The 18,693-nt window shown below is 33.0% G+C and overlaps 1 protein-coding gene across 1 annotated transcript in view; it reads right to left on the bottom strand.

The window, feature by feature from the left end:
* The window catches only part of Smp_160240 (furin-1 (S08 family)), a gene marked incomplete at both ends in the record, with an annotated part of 92,697 nt that overhangs the window by 4,871 nt on the left and 69,133 nt on the right, over window positions 1-18,693 (bottom strand). The window contains one exon of the mRNA XM_018797034.1: window positions 9,909-10,129. Within this exon, the coding sequence (XP_018652116.1) occupies window positions 9,909-10,129 (221 nt within the window). The remainder of the gene's footprint in view (window positions 1-9,908; window positions 10,130-18,693) is intronic.

The following is an 18,693-nucleotide window of genomic DNA, read 5'->3' on the forward strand; positions in this document are numbered from 1 at the left end:
CATGACTACAAAAAGCGAATTGAAAGGAATATGAGTAGTATGTGGAAAAATTGAACTAAGAAAGTTGTGTCGTTAAGATTCAATGAACAACTTTCGGATGCATTAATTAACTGGTTTCTGGCAATAAAGATCGGTAGAAGTAAAGCAAATTTTACGTCACTTATATACATACATATTAGTACAAAGGGGTATCGAAATACATAAACACCACATAATAAGAAAATGAGATTTTTACAGGATGGATAAATGAAGGTGAGTATAACAAAAAATAATAAGTGATTAAAAATAAGTAAATAGGAGTCGAAGAATTAATGGTGATAGCAGTTCAGTTGAAAAGAATACAACCAGAAAAAATCCTTTTGGTTAGAGAAGTTACGTTCATTTTGACGATCAAAGTAAAAGAAAGTTACAGCAAGATCGCCACTGGTTTCCATTCTGATCCATGTTTGATAACATCTCAAGCCACTGTGTTATACCATCTCTAGGATCCCAAACAAGGAGTCGTGAAGGTCCAACAAAAGTCGGTCCCGTACAGAGTTCTTTCACGCCACGACATTATGTCACGCTGAACACCGCTCCACTTTTTCCAACCAGTCCCAGAAATGGAAAATAATACACGATGTAGAATTTAACTAATACTCAATAGAAGCTTCTCAGAGTTCTAAGAAACGAATAGACAATACACGTATCTATAGTTATTCTCCTTTTATGCATCCAAAATAACCTTGAAAGGTTCTATTTTATAATCACAGCCTTTTGCCTTCAGTGTGAGGTTTGAGTACAGATTTTTCGGGGACTAGAACGACAATGAAGTCAATGCCATGGTACGGCCGAGGGTACGAGATTCAGCTATCCCTCTCCGAATGCCCTCACATGGCCACGCGTATACAGCCATTGATAGGGAAGTACTAATCACTGCCTTCTTGTAGTGAGGGGTGTTGTTTACTATATTGAGAGGACGAAAAGCGAATGTCCAGCACTTTAACCGGGTTGGTGGATATAGAGAATCCAACTAGGGAAGTTGCACAATCCTGATTTCAAACCAATGGTGTATGAATCAATCGTTGTTCACCGGCTACCATCGACTGCATCTCTTTAAGTTGCTCCATTGCCTTGTGGATTAGACATTTAGGTCGAAGGCTCCGTGTGTGGCACCCTAAGAAAACCATCTACTTTGGTTTGGGAGCCCGGGCAGTATTCCAGCCCTCACGCAAATCGAATAACCAAGTGTGGCGCAGATATATTTGGTGGCTACTTGTACTACCAATGTTTGTGTTTAAATAAATAAACAAATAAGAATAAACTCAAGGCTGAATTTGATATTTAGGAGTAATTTAATCACGGATTATATTCGTGATAAATTTTGAGATGATGAAGACAGATACGTGATGGATAGGGAAAGAGGCCATAATTTTCTCTACGTTTCACTTAGTGTACTGTAACAAACGTTCTAGCATACTATTCAATATTGAATATTTTAATAGTGGTTCCTATTACTAGATGATATCGCCCAGTGAACTATTGAGAACTAGGAAATATATTTTCCGCTCGTCTGTGACTCCTTTTGCAATAATTAGGCATGCGTTCGAACTCAGTACTTTCAATTTTTGTAACACCATCATTCATTATGAGAACTATCAGTGAAATAAATGAAATCCCTCTACGAAACGAAATTATTCAATTTATTTCTTCTAACCACTATGTATATTGAAAAGCAGTGCTGGTTTCTAACTGTTGTATCTTTCTAGTAAATACAAAAACATTGATTTTAATTTTCCAATTATTCTAATTTCATTTATTCATGGAAAAAACACGTCGCCATTGTGACATAATAACAATGCTATTTCATATTCTTCCTATACAACTCAACTAAGAAACGGTCTATTCAATATTTTCCTGTTACCGTTGTTAGTATACTATTCACTGTTAGATAATTGATGAACAGTTTCTTCAATCCCAGTTTTTTCTTACATAAAGACATTTAGCAAGTAATAAAAATTATACAATTGGAAGAGAATATAAAAAAAATTGTCGCCTAAAAATCAAACACATAAGAAGAAAAAAAATAGAAATTCAACTACCTAAACATTTTATACCATGAAAGACAACTAGAAAAAAACCTCTTTTTTCTTCTAAATAAACAGACGCCAGCAGACGATGACATTGTAAAGTCTAAGAATTAACCGGAAGAACTTCTTCGCTGATTTTCATTATGAAAGATGATTTAGTGAAAACGATTAACACATACAACAGGATATAGAAAATGATTGAGTGAATATATAATTAGATTATAGAATGTTGGATTCGATTTTTATTAAAATGATCAAGGTATTCATGAGTTTGTCATAAAATCATTTGAATAAAATTAGCAAGTTAGTTGCGTTTTGTAAAAATAAATAGTAAAACATCTCCATAAATAAGAATAATATATTTGTAAAATCTCAGAGAATGATAATTCCTTGAAAAAGCTTGGACCAGATTGCCAGGAGAAACGTTAGATTTACTTCCTAGTTAATGTCTTACATCAACTCGGTGTTTAAATACTGTGAAACTATTCGCTCTAATTTAGACGAAAGTCCTTATATCTCCATAAATGCTTCTAATTCTCAACTAATTAACACTGAATAAGTATATCTGACAATCTTTGAGCTCATACAAGACAATATTGTATCGTTAGTTGTTTCTATATCAAAGAAAAGTAAATTATCTTGTTATTTATACATAAAATCAGACATAAAATAATAGATTTTATCAGTTCAATGATAGAGAAGATAAAAAAAAGGAACTGAAAAATATTATCTTAATATTTATCTTCCCTCTTCAGGTTCTCGCTTTTGTTTTTTTTTTCTTTCCACAATCAAAATTTAATTAGTAGCATCTGTTTAACATAAAATCATTGATTATCATGATAATAAGATTAGATTTTACCACAAAATATCGAAATTCTATTTAATCGACTAATATCACTGTATATCCCAATTCAGATGGGCTAAGTACTATCATCTTGTGTATTAAAATGCACATACTTGGATGAATAAACAAGATTACGAAATTCAATAACAAGTAACTAAATATTTTTGCATGAATAAATACTTAATAATAAAAGAAGGATAGTAGGGTATGTTGATAACTATTATCATAGCATAAACTGATATTCAGAATGAAAGATCTAGCCCAGTTAACTAAACTGTATCACAAAAGAACACATGAGAACAAAATAGACGTGATAGTTTCGATACATTTATTTATTAGTTAGAAACTTCGGTGCATGCCAGATTTCATATTCTAGTATTCAATGAGTCGGTTGATATTCCCAGTTCTCATAAAAAATGTCTAACTTCAAGCTTAAAAAAAAACCGCGTACACTTTGGAAATAACACAGAAGCACATAACCTATACGAAAAAAATGTGTCAACAAGCATCTTCCGACAACAAACAATACATAGAACGAGTAAAATATAGAGTTACAAAATGTTGAGATCAAAAAGATATGAAAATACGGTGGGTGGAAGAGAACAGAAATAAATGAGGTAATAAGTAAGTTAGTGCTAATACTAAACGAAGTGAAAAAACCATAAAGTTTTATATTAAGCAATAATTGAAAAGGAAGAAAGGAGAAGGTAAAAATTAAATTAATGTGTAGGAGAAGAAAAGCAACTAATTTAAGCAAAAATCTCCTAACAGAATTGCTCACGAATAAATAGCAAGAAAAAAATTTTTTTTCAACCGAATTAATGCCTGATGTCAATCTGAAGAGAAGGAAACGAAAGTGAATGAGGAAAATAAGTTAACGGAAAGTTTAAACAGAAAGCAGACAGTATGGTGACAAGATAAAGTCCACCATGGACAAATTGTTAGCATTTAGAAACAAACAATGAAAAATCAACAAAGATGAAGAGAAGAAACTATTCAAGAAACAATTGAATGTGTTCGCTGTACACTTTTGACTGATTTGAAAAGGATGGTGATAACTAGAAATGAATTCTTTAGTCATGGTTACAAATTTACGGTCAAGTATGATACGATAACTCAAAGGAAAAACTTTTTAGTAATACTTTCCTCAAGGTATTCTCCCAAGGAGAGTACCATGAGATCAAGTTAATCGACTGAATGAAATGTTCGATACAATCCCATTCAACTGACGATTCCTAAGGACGAATCGGGTTTTTCTCATTTCATTGTTAGTCACTGTTTAACAAATACCCGCCGAGTAATAAAAAGATTAACTTGGCTGTTTGTAGCTCGAATTCAATCAATATGTAAGTGATAGATCTTTCATTTGCCTTTTTGTAATTCTCGTTCACTTTAAGGGGACAATTATTGGTTGATGATAATTCTGAAGGTAAAATATTCAGAAACAAATGAAATAACACAAGTATAACCTAAACATGCCACTGTGCAAATGATACAGTATCAGAGCAAATTTAAAACTACATTTAAATACATTGTTCAACAGAATATGGGTGAAAATAATGTTTCTGTGAGGTTTTCCTTGTAAACTGACATCAACTGGAGAACTGTCGAAGAACAATAAGCATTGAAAAATAATTTCCTGTTATTTAAAAAGTGATTGAGCAGTATTGAGACCCATATGCGATCTGCACACCATCAGCTCTATCTTGAATACACAGACAAGGACTTCCAAAAGTAAACAGTAACACCTCTCTACAAATTCTCTACATTTTACCAACTTTCGGCTTGATAAAGGGTTATTGAAAATTACATTTAGGTTAACATTTCTTTACATTACTAGTGACCTATGGTGAAATGTTTCATAGCTTTTTGTATCAAAACTTTACTAAGTGTTATCCTAAGTTAATTCTTTCGTTAAACGATACACTGTCTGAACCAGAAACAACTTATCAAGTTACATTATGTGTCTAGGTCGCAAGATGCGATTTTAAGGTGAACAAGCCATGATGTATAGTAGTTTTGACCTAGCCAAAAATCATTGTCTACATGAACACCATTTGAACAATGCCGAATAATTTCAAATATACATCAATTATAATATCATTCGGCATACAGAGATTCCTAAGTACATTTTGTCTTCCAAACTAGAACTAGCTATTCAGCTTAATAGTTTATGTGAAAATCTAAAAATTAGCTATGCGTGCCAGTTGAATAGTTAGTGAAGAAACAAGCAAGATATCATAAGAGAATTACCATTTATAACATGTCTAATGATAAGAAAATTGTGACATAAACCAAAAAAATTATTGAGGAAAATCAACACTATTCATTCTATTGATAAATTACACAACAGATTTTCACAAAACATAAGGTGTCTGCAAAGTTATAAACTGAAAATTAGCGTTAACGTAATTCAGTACATACTTAGGTTGTAGCTAGCAATGGAATTCAAGAAGCACATTTTGACCGATTCAGGACTTATTATCTGTACTTATCCTATATCCAAGTGTTGATATTCATGCCGAGACTTGAGCATAGTACCTATCACTTCAGAAGCATATCCGTTCTTTATTAAGCCAGTGATCCTCGATAGTCGAATTTATGGCAAACAGTTTATATATGGATGCACATATGTCAACAAAAACTGACCAAAACTTAGTCGTAAATATAAGTAACGGGGTTATATGAACTTCCTACGAATGATTTATTGGAGTCAACATACTTTAAATTATATATTTTGTCATGTAGTTTTATACTTCATAAAAATCCATTATTCTATTTTCCCCATTTATATTTAAATATAAGAAATGTTAATTCCAACTACTGAAGGAATATTCTATCCAGTTCTATGAATATTTACTATTGCTTGTGTCTCCAATTGTGTTGATTATTATGTATTTCCCAAAATTCTAGTTAGGAGAATCAATAGAGTTAACCAATTCAACGAATAACTCACCGACAAAATTGGATGTGGTATGCAGTATAATGTAGATAAACTAAAGTCAAAAATATGAGATATTCGGTTTCAACTAAATAGCCTATAGATATTATAGTCCTCTATTGAGGTATGCATGAACACCGTCAGTGATGAATTGGAGGTTACACATTTATTACCTCATTTAGTAAGCATGTATAAGTGAGGAATTAAGGAGAGACGTGTTGGTAATATCGAGCGCATTTTGAACAAAACTATTGATATTTATTTGTTTACCCAGAAACAGAAATGATAATTCATAAATTTATATAATATGATAAGTTAGATTATACATAAACATGATTATTCCCTTTTTTTAAATGAAAGAAATGGAACCAAGCACATCAGAGATAAATCAGGACAAGAAGAAATAAATGTAATAATTCTGATAATGAAGAGATAAACAATAAGGAACGAAAGAGACCAGAAATATTTAAAAAAATGACAACCGAGAGAAAAAAATAAAGAATTATATGACTAAATATTTAAACAATACTGTAAATAACATGGAAATTTAAAGAGGGATGCAAACAAACACGTATTAACATATACAACTAAAATAAAAACCATTGTCATAACAGAATACAATAAATGAATGATAGAGTCAATTTGCCTAAAGTGTATTAAAATAGAAATCAACTAAGGTGATTAAAATCTCATGAAAATCTTGGTTGTTGACATCATCTAAACCAATTTAAATGAAGTCAAATTTACTATGTGCTATATGAAACTTGATTTTCCAGGATATTCAATCGGTGTCTGTTATGAATTATAGCAAAACTTCCTTAAAAGCATGAGGTATTATTTATTTATTTGAACACATAAATATTGGTACAGAGGGATACCAGATATATATGCGCCACAAAAAGAGTTGTCATTTCATTTAATTGTGTGCGGGCTATGATACTGCCCGGGTGCCCAGACTGAAGTAGGTGGTTTTCTTACGGGACCACACCCCGAGCCTTTGACCTGAAGGTCTAGTCCACAAGGCAGTGGAGCATCGTAAGAAGATGCAGTCCCATGGTAACTGGTGACCAACAATTGGTTCATACGCCATTTGTTCCTTCAGGATACTGGAGCTCATGTGCACAACCGGTTTGGAATCAGGGTTTTCCAACTCCCCTAGGTGGACTTCCCGTGTCCACCAACCTGGTTAATGCGCAGATATGAGGTGTTGATGTTTATAGTCATATCAAAGACTATAATCTTTCTAGAAGAGGTTTGAAGGAAAGTGAAAATAAGTGTCATAAATTTAAGTTCGTAAATTATTTCCGCTGTCCTACTTCTCCAAAAACAAACCCTGTTCTCTTGTTATTTCATATCATTTATTGGTTCACTCCTACAAAGTATAAAGTAATTACAACACGGTGAATTGATGTTTCTCGAACTACGCTCTTTCAGCTATGGCTGACGTTACAATCACATAAATACATTGAAGAGATGTTCGATCGGAAATTGTATACACTTCAGTAGAGAATTACATTGCATAGAAATTAGGAGGAACAACACTATGAACTTCACATTCTCAACCAATAGAGGATTTTAAGTAGATATATAAATAATCTTTTAAGTAAAAGAAAAGATCCCTATTAACAAGGCAAACCAAATTCGATCTGTCATTATCCTTCTTCCCTAACCTGGTAAAACATTTTGATTTTCGTAATAAGTAAGAAAATGTTTACAGGATACTATGTATTTGATTCGTACTTATGAAACAAACTTTTCAAGTTTCTTATATAATTCAAAATTCAAACATTGGTAAATTATAAGTAGATATTTAATAAACTAATTGAACAATAAGAACTTAACCAATATGAAGAAACGTTGAGGTGAAACTATATCAAGTGGTTGGAGGTAATTGGCGTCAGGAGCCACACCTACATGTTGTGAAAGTTAGCATTAGTGGAATGTTAATTAACATCTATCAGTGTTACAGTCAGAGACGTTTTAGAGATTGAACTCCTTTTATGATAGTCTCATATTATTCACCTAGATCATACAATCACTCAGACTTATTCTTTTTTGAACTTGTTTAAAGTTGAAAAAGAAGTCGTAAGTAAATGTATGATTTCAATCCCATTAACTATCTAGTAATTGACTAATTAATAACTTTTACCTATATTCACCGCTTCTGCGTCTTTATTACCGTATTATTTCTTGGGTTACATGAATTACTACAACCAATTATATAACAGTTGATCACTATATCAATCGACAGCATTCAATTCACAATTCCTGCAACCTGTGTAGTCTAAACGTGTGGTCTATTGGGTTAACTTGTCTGGAATATAACTTTTCTCAATCAAATTTTAATTCGCATTGTCAAGTTAATATGATGGTGCAATGGGTTGGGTCTAGAAAATGTATTAATATAAGATCTAGAATAATTGGAGTTGGATAAGCTTACAAACTGGTGAGCCCAACAGGAAAAGTCGACACAGACTACCTCACCATTAAAACTGGAACTATGATAGTACATATGATAAAAAGTGAGTAAACGATAATCTTCCCTTTAGATCAAAATAGCATTCCATGAACTGAATTTGAAAAATTAATTTTTAACTCATCATCAACATAGTAACAATTATCTTTGATTTGTAATCTGCAGTTTTGAGCTTATCTATTTTTCTGTAGTTCTCACTCTTAACCGTACCATCTTACATAATAGAGTCAATGTAGAAAATGTCCCGTTAATTGATACAGACATACACATATAGAATGCAAAAAGATACAGTGCACATCTGTCATGTTTGATATTGTGGCAAGGAATTATTATACAATGAAATTTTATATTTAATGGCTGTTGTTAAATGGAAGAATATCATCTAGTTAGTTACTTAATAATAACTACAGGAAAATGTAATATACGATCCGCAAGGTTAATAAACAAATAGTGCATTTAGATCTACATCCGTTTAAGCTAAAGAATAATATTGAATTGTTATCGAAAATATCAGTCGAAGTCTAATCTATATTGCTGGTTAAAATCTCGAATATTACCTGAAATGTTCTAGTGAGAAATATTCATGGGAATTATTACTTTTAACGTACAGGGTTAAACGAAAAAAATCAATGTTCAAAAATCAAATAAGGTTTTACAGTTGAAAGATTCTTATTTAGGAATTATGAATAAGCTCTAGAAATATTTTAGGCATTCCTAGTGTTAGAAAAGGGGTCAAGTGTGTGACTCATTAGAAAATATTACTTGACTGAGACATTTTGACCTTACGACATTTAGTTGATTGGTCAAAACAATAGTAAAAATTTGACTAATTCTGACCAGGTAACTGGGTGAAAGCAGTCTATAAAGGTGAAATATTTTGTCAGTACAAGTTGTCTGTTTTTAGATGGCGAAAAATTTACGCTTCCCAGACTTTTCTTATCTCTGTAGAGGCATAAATGCATATATGTTCAATGTTCAAGAAAATATATTGTGTCGCTTTTAATCGGAGGAAACTTAGTTATCTATGAGTAGTTGTGAGTAATCTAAGTTACTAATAATAATTTGCTTTTAATTTAACTTACCAAATTGAAAAGCAAATATTTTAGCCAGGTCACCTAATGATGTATATGGGTTTACTAAGGGATAATTAAATACGTACATCCTATTGTTAATGAACACCCTCCTTTATTTATGCTTTTCCGAGTTACCTAAGTCTATTTCCCCTATATACTTACACTATACTCCTACTGTTATCACAATTTCTTTCCTTACATGAATTTCTAAGCGCAATTAAAGACAATACACTGTTTTACCAGTTTATAATATTTTCTGCCTAATTAGAATACGAGCGCATTGAAAGGTATTACCAATGAGCTAATCAATTTGAAATAGATTTTTTTTAGAAGTAGATAAATTCAAATTACTAGCCAACATAATATTGCTCAAAGAAAACAATCACTACTGATGATAAGGTAGTAATAATAAAAAGTCCAATAGTTCACGGAATTACTATAAAACAAAGAGAATTTCGAATTGAGTTAGTCATCGAGAAAATAGAAATTGAAAGAAGATACTTACCCAAATGCATGTGATACACGTCGACCAACACCATTCACATGCCAATCATCTGCATATAAACCATCTGGACGTGCTGTATAAACAACTAAATATTGTAAATCTCTCCAAGTTAAATTAGGATTGGCTGACAAGGTAAGAGCGCATATACCAGCAGCTAATGGTGCACTAGCTGATGTACCGGAATGATTATCAGTACAAGTGTGATTTAAATCTGTCGTAATCTATTATTCAGAATAAATGAATAAAGAAACATGTTTATGTAATTAAGTTAATTCGAATGACTACAGAATGACAATACGTTCAAAAAAAACCTTAAAGAATTAAAGCGTAGTCTTCATGATAATAGTTAGCCGTAATCTAATTTAAGATCAATTTAGTACACAGTTGTGAAAAGTGAAAAGAACAACCGGATATTTCAGGCTTAAAAAACAAACCAAAATGATAGTGGCAGCGAAAAAATTCTTCTTCTGTAAATGCCTTCTTTAATTTGCATAAACATCAGTAACAAGGAATGGATCCCTCATTCTGTGAACATTAAATACCCAAATTATTTATGATAAATTGCCTTATAATAAATATAATAATAATGAAGATAAATATGGAGTATTATTCACCCACTTGATTGTAAGTAACTTTTCGTGAAAACAAGTTTTCATCAAAAATTATTGAAAATTTGAAACCACCGGTTGGCTAATTTAATGCAAAAATTCTAATAAATAGGTTCATGAATAACAAACTCGTCATGAGATCACACAAATGAAGAGTAGTGCATAAGAACTGTTGAGAAGTTACGGAATTAGAGATAGAAAGTAAACCAATATTTCGCAGTTTTATTTAGTTATCCAACATTAATTAATTTATTGCAAGGGCACCATCCAAAGTAAATGATACTTTATTAGAAAGTAGCAGTTATTAATAATAAAAAAACACAGAAATACAACCAAAATACCCATGATAAGTGAAAAGCAACAGAAAAAGAAAATATGTCAGAAAATGACTAGAAAATTTTCAGTGGTCAGAACAAGTAAGACGAGAAGTAGAAACCTCAAGATAAAAAGACAAGAAAGTACATTGTCAATAGTTTTAGTAAGAAACATCCAATTACACTTGATATGCAGATAAGTAATCGTTTTGTAGATTTTAAAAAATAGGTTGTGTCAGTAAGTCAATTCTCTCAACCACAGTTGTCATTGAAAAATTTTCCCATTAAACATGTATAAGACATCAATTTTTTCAAAAAGACGGAAATAAGTACTACATGTAATGTTTCAATGTTGAGCAATAATGACAAGCAGAAGAATGGATTACCAGAATACAGAAACAGAGGTAAGATAATGTTATGGAATAGTATATATGTATACCATTGTTGTGTCTTGATGGCTTGTTGGTAAATTATGTGGTCTTTCTCTCCATGTACTAACAAGCAGTGACAGTTTGCAATTCTTTCCAATCTTTAATTCACTTAGACTGGTCCTGTTTGCGGATTTATCTCCTGTATAATGTGATTTGTGTTACACATTTATACCTAGGTTTAAGCTGGTTAACAATCACAGTTTCAGTATTGGAGCTAATGATTATACTTACAGATACAAAATTATACATTTTGCTAGATTTGGATATTATTGAACCGAATAAAGGGTCTGTTAAGGCGAGTGGAACTTTTAACAGCTTGAATCGACCAGCTCCACTGAACCCACCCCCAACATCGAAGTAGTACCCACGGACTTCTCAGTCGTTGTTGGCCCACCAACAATTGAAGAGATCAGCATGGCCATCAGACAAATCAAGAGAGGCAAAGCAGCGGGACCAGACAACATCCCGGCAGAGGCACTAAAAGCAGATGTAGCAGCAACTGCAAAAATACTCCACATCCTCTTCAGTAAGATTTGGGATGAAGAACAAGTACCAGCAGACTGAAAGGAAGGACATCTGATCAAAATACCAAAGAAAGGGGATCTTAGCAAGTGTGATAACTACAGAGGCATCAGTCTTCTCTCAGTACCAGGAAAAGTCTTTAACAGGGTATTGTTAAACAGAATGAAGGACTCCGTAGACGCCCGACTTCGAGATCAACAGGCTGGATTCCGTAAGGATCGATCGTGTACAGACCAAATCGCAACTCCACGGATCATTGTGGACCAATCAATTGAATGGAATTCATCACTCTACATCAACATCTCAACTTCACTATGAGAAAGCATTTGATAGTGTGGACAGGAAAACACCATGGAGGCTTCTTCGATACTACGGAGTGCTTGAGAAGACAGTCAATATCATACGGAATTCCTATGATGGATTAAACTGTGAAATCGTGCATGGAGGACACCTCACTGACTCGTTTAAGGTAAAGACCGGTGTCAGGCAAGGTTGCTTACTCTCACACTTTCTCTTTCCCCTGGTGGTCGACTGGGTCATGAAGACGTCAACATCTGGAGGAAAGCACGGGATACAATGGGCAGCTAGGATGCAGCTGGACGATTTAGACATCACAGATGATCTGGCTCTTCTATCACACACGCAACATTAAATGCAGGAGAAGACGACCAGTGTATCAGTAGCCTCAGCAGCAGTAGGTTTCAATATAAACAAAGGGAAAAGCATGACTCTCCGATACAATACAGCACGCATCAATCGAATTACACTTGACTGAAAAGCTTTGGAGGATGTGAAAACATTTACATATCTGGGCAGCACCATCAATGAACAAGGTGGATTCTGATACAGATATGAAGGTGCGGATCGGCAAAGCAAGAGCAGCATACTTACAATTGAATAACATCTGGAACTCAAAATAATTGTCAATCAACAGCAAAATCAGAATTTTCAATACAAATGTCAAGACAGTTCTACTGCATGGGGCGGAAACCTGGAGAACTACGAAAGCCATCATCCAGAAGATACAGGTGTTTATCAACAGTTGTCTACGCAAGATACTTCGGATCCGTTGACCAGACACTATCAGCAACAACCTACTGTGGGAGAGAATATACCAGATTTCAGCGGAGGAAGAAATCAGGAAGAAGCTCTGGAAGTGGATAGGACACACATTGAGGAAATCACCCAACTGCACCACAAGGCAAGCCCTCACATGGAATCCTGAAGGTCAAAGGAAAAAAGGAAGACCAAAGAACACATTACGCCGAGAAATGGAGACAGACATGACAAGAATAAACAAAAGTTGGATAGAATTAGAAAGGATGGCCAAGGACAGAGTGGGTTTGAGAAGGCTAATCGGCGGCCTATGCTCCATTGGGAGTAACAGGCGTAAGTAAGTACTTTTAAAAGGACTACAAATTTTCGGTTTTCTGAAATTCAAATTAGTTTACCTATTTTCTGTATGGACACAAGTATCAAATAAATGTGTAACTCACAAATCGAATAAACCATATTAGTGTGAGATTAATCATTTCAGTATGAGTATGAGTTTCTAAGAGCTCTTGAAATTCATATCATTGAGTTTGATCATTTAACCTTTTGTCTAACTGGTTAGAAATACAGGTTTCCTCGTCTTTAATCAAACGAAATGTTCACACAAGAATAACGTTTTTTTATATTTTATAAAGTTTATCTGAAGACTCCTTTCAAATAAAGAAATATGCACAAATAAAAAACACTTTAAGATATTCAGTATACACCAAAAACATAACGACGTAAAAGAAAGCCATAGTAACACCGTACGCGAAACCGATATACAAAATCCCCACAAAATAAAAACGAGGCATAATTCGAATAAAAGTGGAAATTAATTTCCCATCAACAAACGTTAAAATAACACTCGAAACACACAGAAAATTATGTACACGAACAGAAACAAAAGATGCCCAGGATTTTTTGTTATGGAAGTGAGAAAAAAATATCGAAAGTTTAGCGGGACAGGGTAAATGAAACATACACACACAAATAAAATGTTTAAACAAAACAAAATTCCCAAACTTGCCGCCAATTTTCTCTTTTGTCTGTTCTAATTTGTGTTTTTACCCCAATAAAAAAATAAAGAAAATGGGAGGAAAATTTATAAAAATGTATTTTATGAATAAATATATGTCTACAGTATCGATTTCTAATTACGTTATCACGGTACCATATATATATATATAACTCTGGCTCTTAGGAAACCAACCTATTTTTTTAGCCAATAAAATGCACTTGTTCTTCAACTCACTTATGATTGCCATCGACTGACCTTCTCATTTGTCTGCATCAGATGTCAGACAGAGATACTTTGATATTTACTTCTTGAATAACTTCAAGTGTTGATCTCATTATTAAATAGAATAGTCAGAATGATAATTTCTTACACAACAAGCAACCTTATAAAAATAAAATGCATTTTCTTAGACGGAAATATTTCTCAGTATTCTAGCAAAGGATACCAACCACTGCCTCTAATCAGAACAGTTTTATTAGACCTAAATAATAGCCAGGACAGAATGAAAACCATGAAAAGCATTTTGAAATGATAATGAGTATTGCATGATGACTAGAAAGAAAAAACGGATTTTCGATTGTCATTTGTCCCAGATAAAAAAATGTTCGAATTTATCATGTTCACAATAGGCTTCTGGAATATGTACATCAAACTTTTATTCAATTTATTAGAATTCAGGTTCTCACCTCCCACTGGTTTTTTTTCTATCTAACACTAGACACGATATATGAACTATAATAACAGGAACTAAAGTAATTTTTTTAACATAATTTATGTACTCACACTAAGTTCCTTGATTTTGCTTATAAATAAGTAGCAAATTTTATACAGCCGAGGGTGGGGAGAGTCAGCTCTCCCTCTCCAAATTCTCTCGCATGGCCAAGTGTACACATTCACTGCCAGGGAAGTCCTACTCACTGCCTTCTCGTAGCGGGGTGTTGTTTACAAAATTGAGAGGACGAAAAACGAATGTTCAGCACTCTAACCGGGTCGATGGACAAGATGAGTCTATCTAGAGGGGTTGGAAAACCTTGATTCCAAACCGATGGTGCTCATGAGCTCCAGGATCCTGATGGAACAAATGGCGTATGAACCTATTGTTGTTCACTGACTACCATGGGACTGCATCTCCTCAAGTTGCTTCACTGCCTTGTGAATTAGAACTCTAGATCAAAGGCTCGGAGAATGGCCTCCTAAGAAAACCACCCACTTCGGTTTGTGGACCCGGGCAGAATTCCGGCTCTCACATAAACCGAATGATTTGTGTGACGCACATATATCTAGTACCTCCATGTACAAATATTTATCTGTTTAAATAAATAAATAAAGATACAGCAAGGATGTAGTTAGACCAGTGCTTTGTGCTACAAATGACCTAGTAATTCCAACTTCGTTATTAAAATAGTGCAATCGAATAAATATATACACTGTATATTTTATGGTGTGGCCGATCGAGTATCACCATTACTTTCTAAAAGATGAATGAAACGAAGTTTAGTCTAAAAATCTACGCATGATTATCAAGTTGTATATGCTTATAATTATGTTTAGATATTTATTAGCTTCCAATTTTCTGTATCTTAGAGAAAACAAGTTTTATTTATTTATATCGATTAGTGTATCAACAGTATGGATTATAAATAATTCTGAACTCTTGATAACCAATGTAAAAAAAAACAAGACAGACATTTTATAGATAAAATAAGATGGTATTTACAGTTCAGTAACAAACAATTTAAGCGAAACGATGATACAAAATATCCAGGGATCAGATGAAACAAATAATTAGAGTAATATTGGTCAATCTGAAAAGAGACCTGTTTATAGATGTTTATATTTTTTCTTATACATCAAAATCTCTATATGAAGTTATGACTGACAGATCAATTGTTACACCGATCAAAGATTTTAACGAAAGCTGGCTAGAGGACTGTTTTAAATATGTCTAATTGAAAATCCGAGAATATTTGAGAAATGTACCATTAATATTGAGAAATGACTAATTTTGAAACTCTATTAAAAGAGGAAGCCGGAAATATTAAATATTACAGAATAGTGTTTGGAACGTTACATAAAAACATTCAATCGATAGTTTATTTGATATTTTTTAAACAAGGAATAATCAGATGGAGTACCATTTTTTGGAAAAAAAGGCTTAAAAATTAAAAAATTATGAAACAAAAACCAATAATTAATAGACTAAGGGTAATCGTTTCTGAACCACTTGAAACCAATATTCCACTTTAACCCAAAAAAGACATTTGGATTATGGTATTATCTACAAATACCTCTTGGTATTAACCATGAAAAAATGTTTCCTCATAAAAAACGAACTTTCTGAAAAGCACTAAGTAAGTGGAACTTGTTAATGATTGACAATAGTAAGAACACCATAAAAAGTGTCAGAGCACCGTACAGTGATTGTGTCTTCTTATGTGACTTATCAATAATTAGTACTTACGAGCCAACCAGAAATCGAGGTAATGTCTTTCAGGTTTCCCAGGGGGCATGTTACGCCTTTGGACAGGTGATTTGTAATCCAAAAGTATGTTTTCCCGACTTCAGTCTATTACCAATATATGATGGGTATAATTCAATAACATCATTGGAGATGGCTTTACTATATTTGTAGCTTTTTTTTTAAAAGCAGCATATTACTAGACAGAGATTTGCATGAACTCAGAAGGGAAGTTGTATTTTGGCAATGAATGTTACGACAATTCGAAAGAAATTAGGTGAAAATCTACTACTTTTTAACATAAAATACAACAAGTTAACAGCACCGACAAACAGGTTAACAGCACCGACAAACAGGAAGCGAAAACCCTTTCAAGATATCTAGAGAACAAGATATTTAGGGCTTCCTCATATCCAACAATTTCAAAATGCCGAAAAAACTTTTCGGGAAATCGAAAATGAACAAAAATCTATTGTTCATATATATATATATATATATATATATATATATATATATATATATATATATATATATTTATATATATAAACATTCACCGAATTTCTAGTTGAAATGGAAAATGGAAAGAACACAAAGAAATAAAATTCTTTCCGACTAGAAATTTGAATTAGGGAATTGAGAATCATATTGAAATATTATGATTATTTTCGGAAAAGAACTATGGTACAATTACCAATAATGATAGTTTGCACAATGTTTGTTTAAACAATCGTTTTTGGCTACTACGTTAGTCCATTTTTTTTCATAACAAAAAGACTTTATTCATAATTTTATCCTAATTCAGAGTCAAATAAATATATACTTGATTGGTTCTACGTAATTTATGCTGATCTGAACTCATTCAATCATATAAATATCAGATGAATGAATTTCCATTACTGTGATTCGTTTGTATGTTTCTCAACATATTTTAAAAACTTTCCAACGAAAACAACAGAATTCGTAGTGTCAATGAAAAAAGAGCAATATACAAGTTCATTACTTTGATTTACTACTCCTCTCAGCGGATTTTATGTAAATTATAAATTGCAGAATGTTTTGATTGAGATCATGAATCGATCAATGTTGGACCACCATTGAAAACATAAAAGGACTAGATCTCTGTCTCGTCGTAGTACGGTCCTGTACGCAATATACGAACCCAGAACCTACGGTCTCGGACACGAACTTTTAGCCTCTAGACCACTCGGCTGGCATCCAACGGTGTTGATGTCTAACTTCAACCAATCCACGATCTTGCATGACCGTCTTCAACTGTCTTCAGTGAGTAACTGCGTTCGCGCACGAGACCCAGGAACCCGGGTTCGAATACTGCGTGCAGAAGCGTGGATGCGCGTTGCTGAAGAGTCCCACACTAAAGATAAACAGTCGTCCAAAGCCTCCAGGTGTTCAATAGTGTATAAAATTGATCGATTCATGACCTAAATCAAAACTTAACAATCTCTTCACAACCGCATACTGTAGAATATTTATTTGAATTAGAAACATACTTGTTGCATTTCAAAAACTGAGTCACAAGACAAATTTCTGGTTGTTACAAACATGAATAGAACTCTGAATAATCTGTAATCCGATAATTATATCAAAGTATATACACAGGATGCATATACGCCAATAAAGACTTATCAAAATTCAGTCCGGAATAACGATGAGACACTAAAAAATGACATAATTAGCAAACCTGCTGAAAAATATAGAATATATCTAGACTCAATAGCTCAATGGATATATAAAGTGTTGAGCGTTCGAAGGGAAAGATAACAAGTTAGAGTCTCAAAAGGAATGTCAGCATTAAATGAAGGTATATCCATGTTACTAGTCCTAAATAGGACGAAATGTGAATGCTGGATTTCAGTCCTGACGATAATATATCTACTTTAAACAGACCATTAATTCTATACTGAAACCATCTTTCAATGAAAACAGTGATTATTTTATCTTAATCTTGACTGGATTTCCTGCACATGTTACTATGTTACGTTAGAAAAGAACAGACGAAACCAAGAGGAGACAGTTTCTCAGTGTTTTTTTTTATTTCCTATACTGAAAAAGAATCTTGAAATGTACCTTTAAAGAGCATTTAACGCTTAAGTTAACAAATTAAAATATCAAATTATAGGCTACAAAACATTTTCCATGGACTTAAAGGTAATGATATAGAAATCAGAACTTTCATACTACTCCCCAACATAGATAAAAAAAGGACTAACTAAATGAGTGATGTAGCAAACCTTTCTCATCATAAAACACATTAAAACTGTATGATAAGTGGATATTACTTTCAGTGCAAGAACGCGAATGCATAAATAAATAGATTGTTCACTATGTCAAACGTCTACTCCAACTCTTATATTATTAAGATTGTTCTGATTCTATATAAG

The sequence above is a fragment of the Schistosoma mansoni genome, chromosome 4 (assembly GCF_000237925.1).
Source record: "Schistosoma mansoni strain Puerto Rico chromosome 4, complete genome".
In the NCBI taxonomy this organism is placed as follows: domain Eukaryota; kingdom Metazoa; phylum Platyhelminthes; class Trematoda; order Strigeidida; family Schistosomatidae; genus Schistosoma; species Schistosoma mansoni.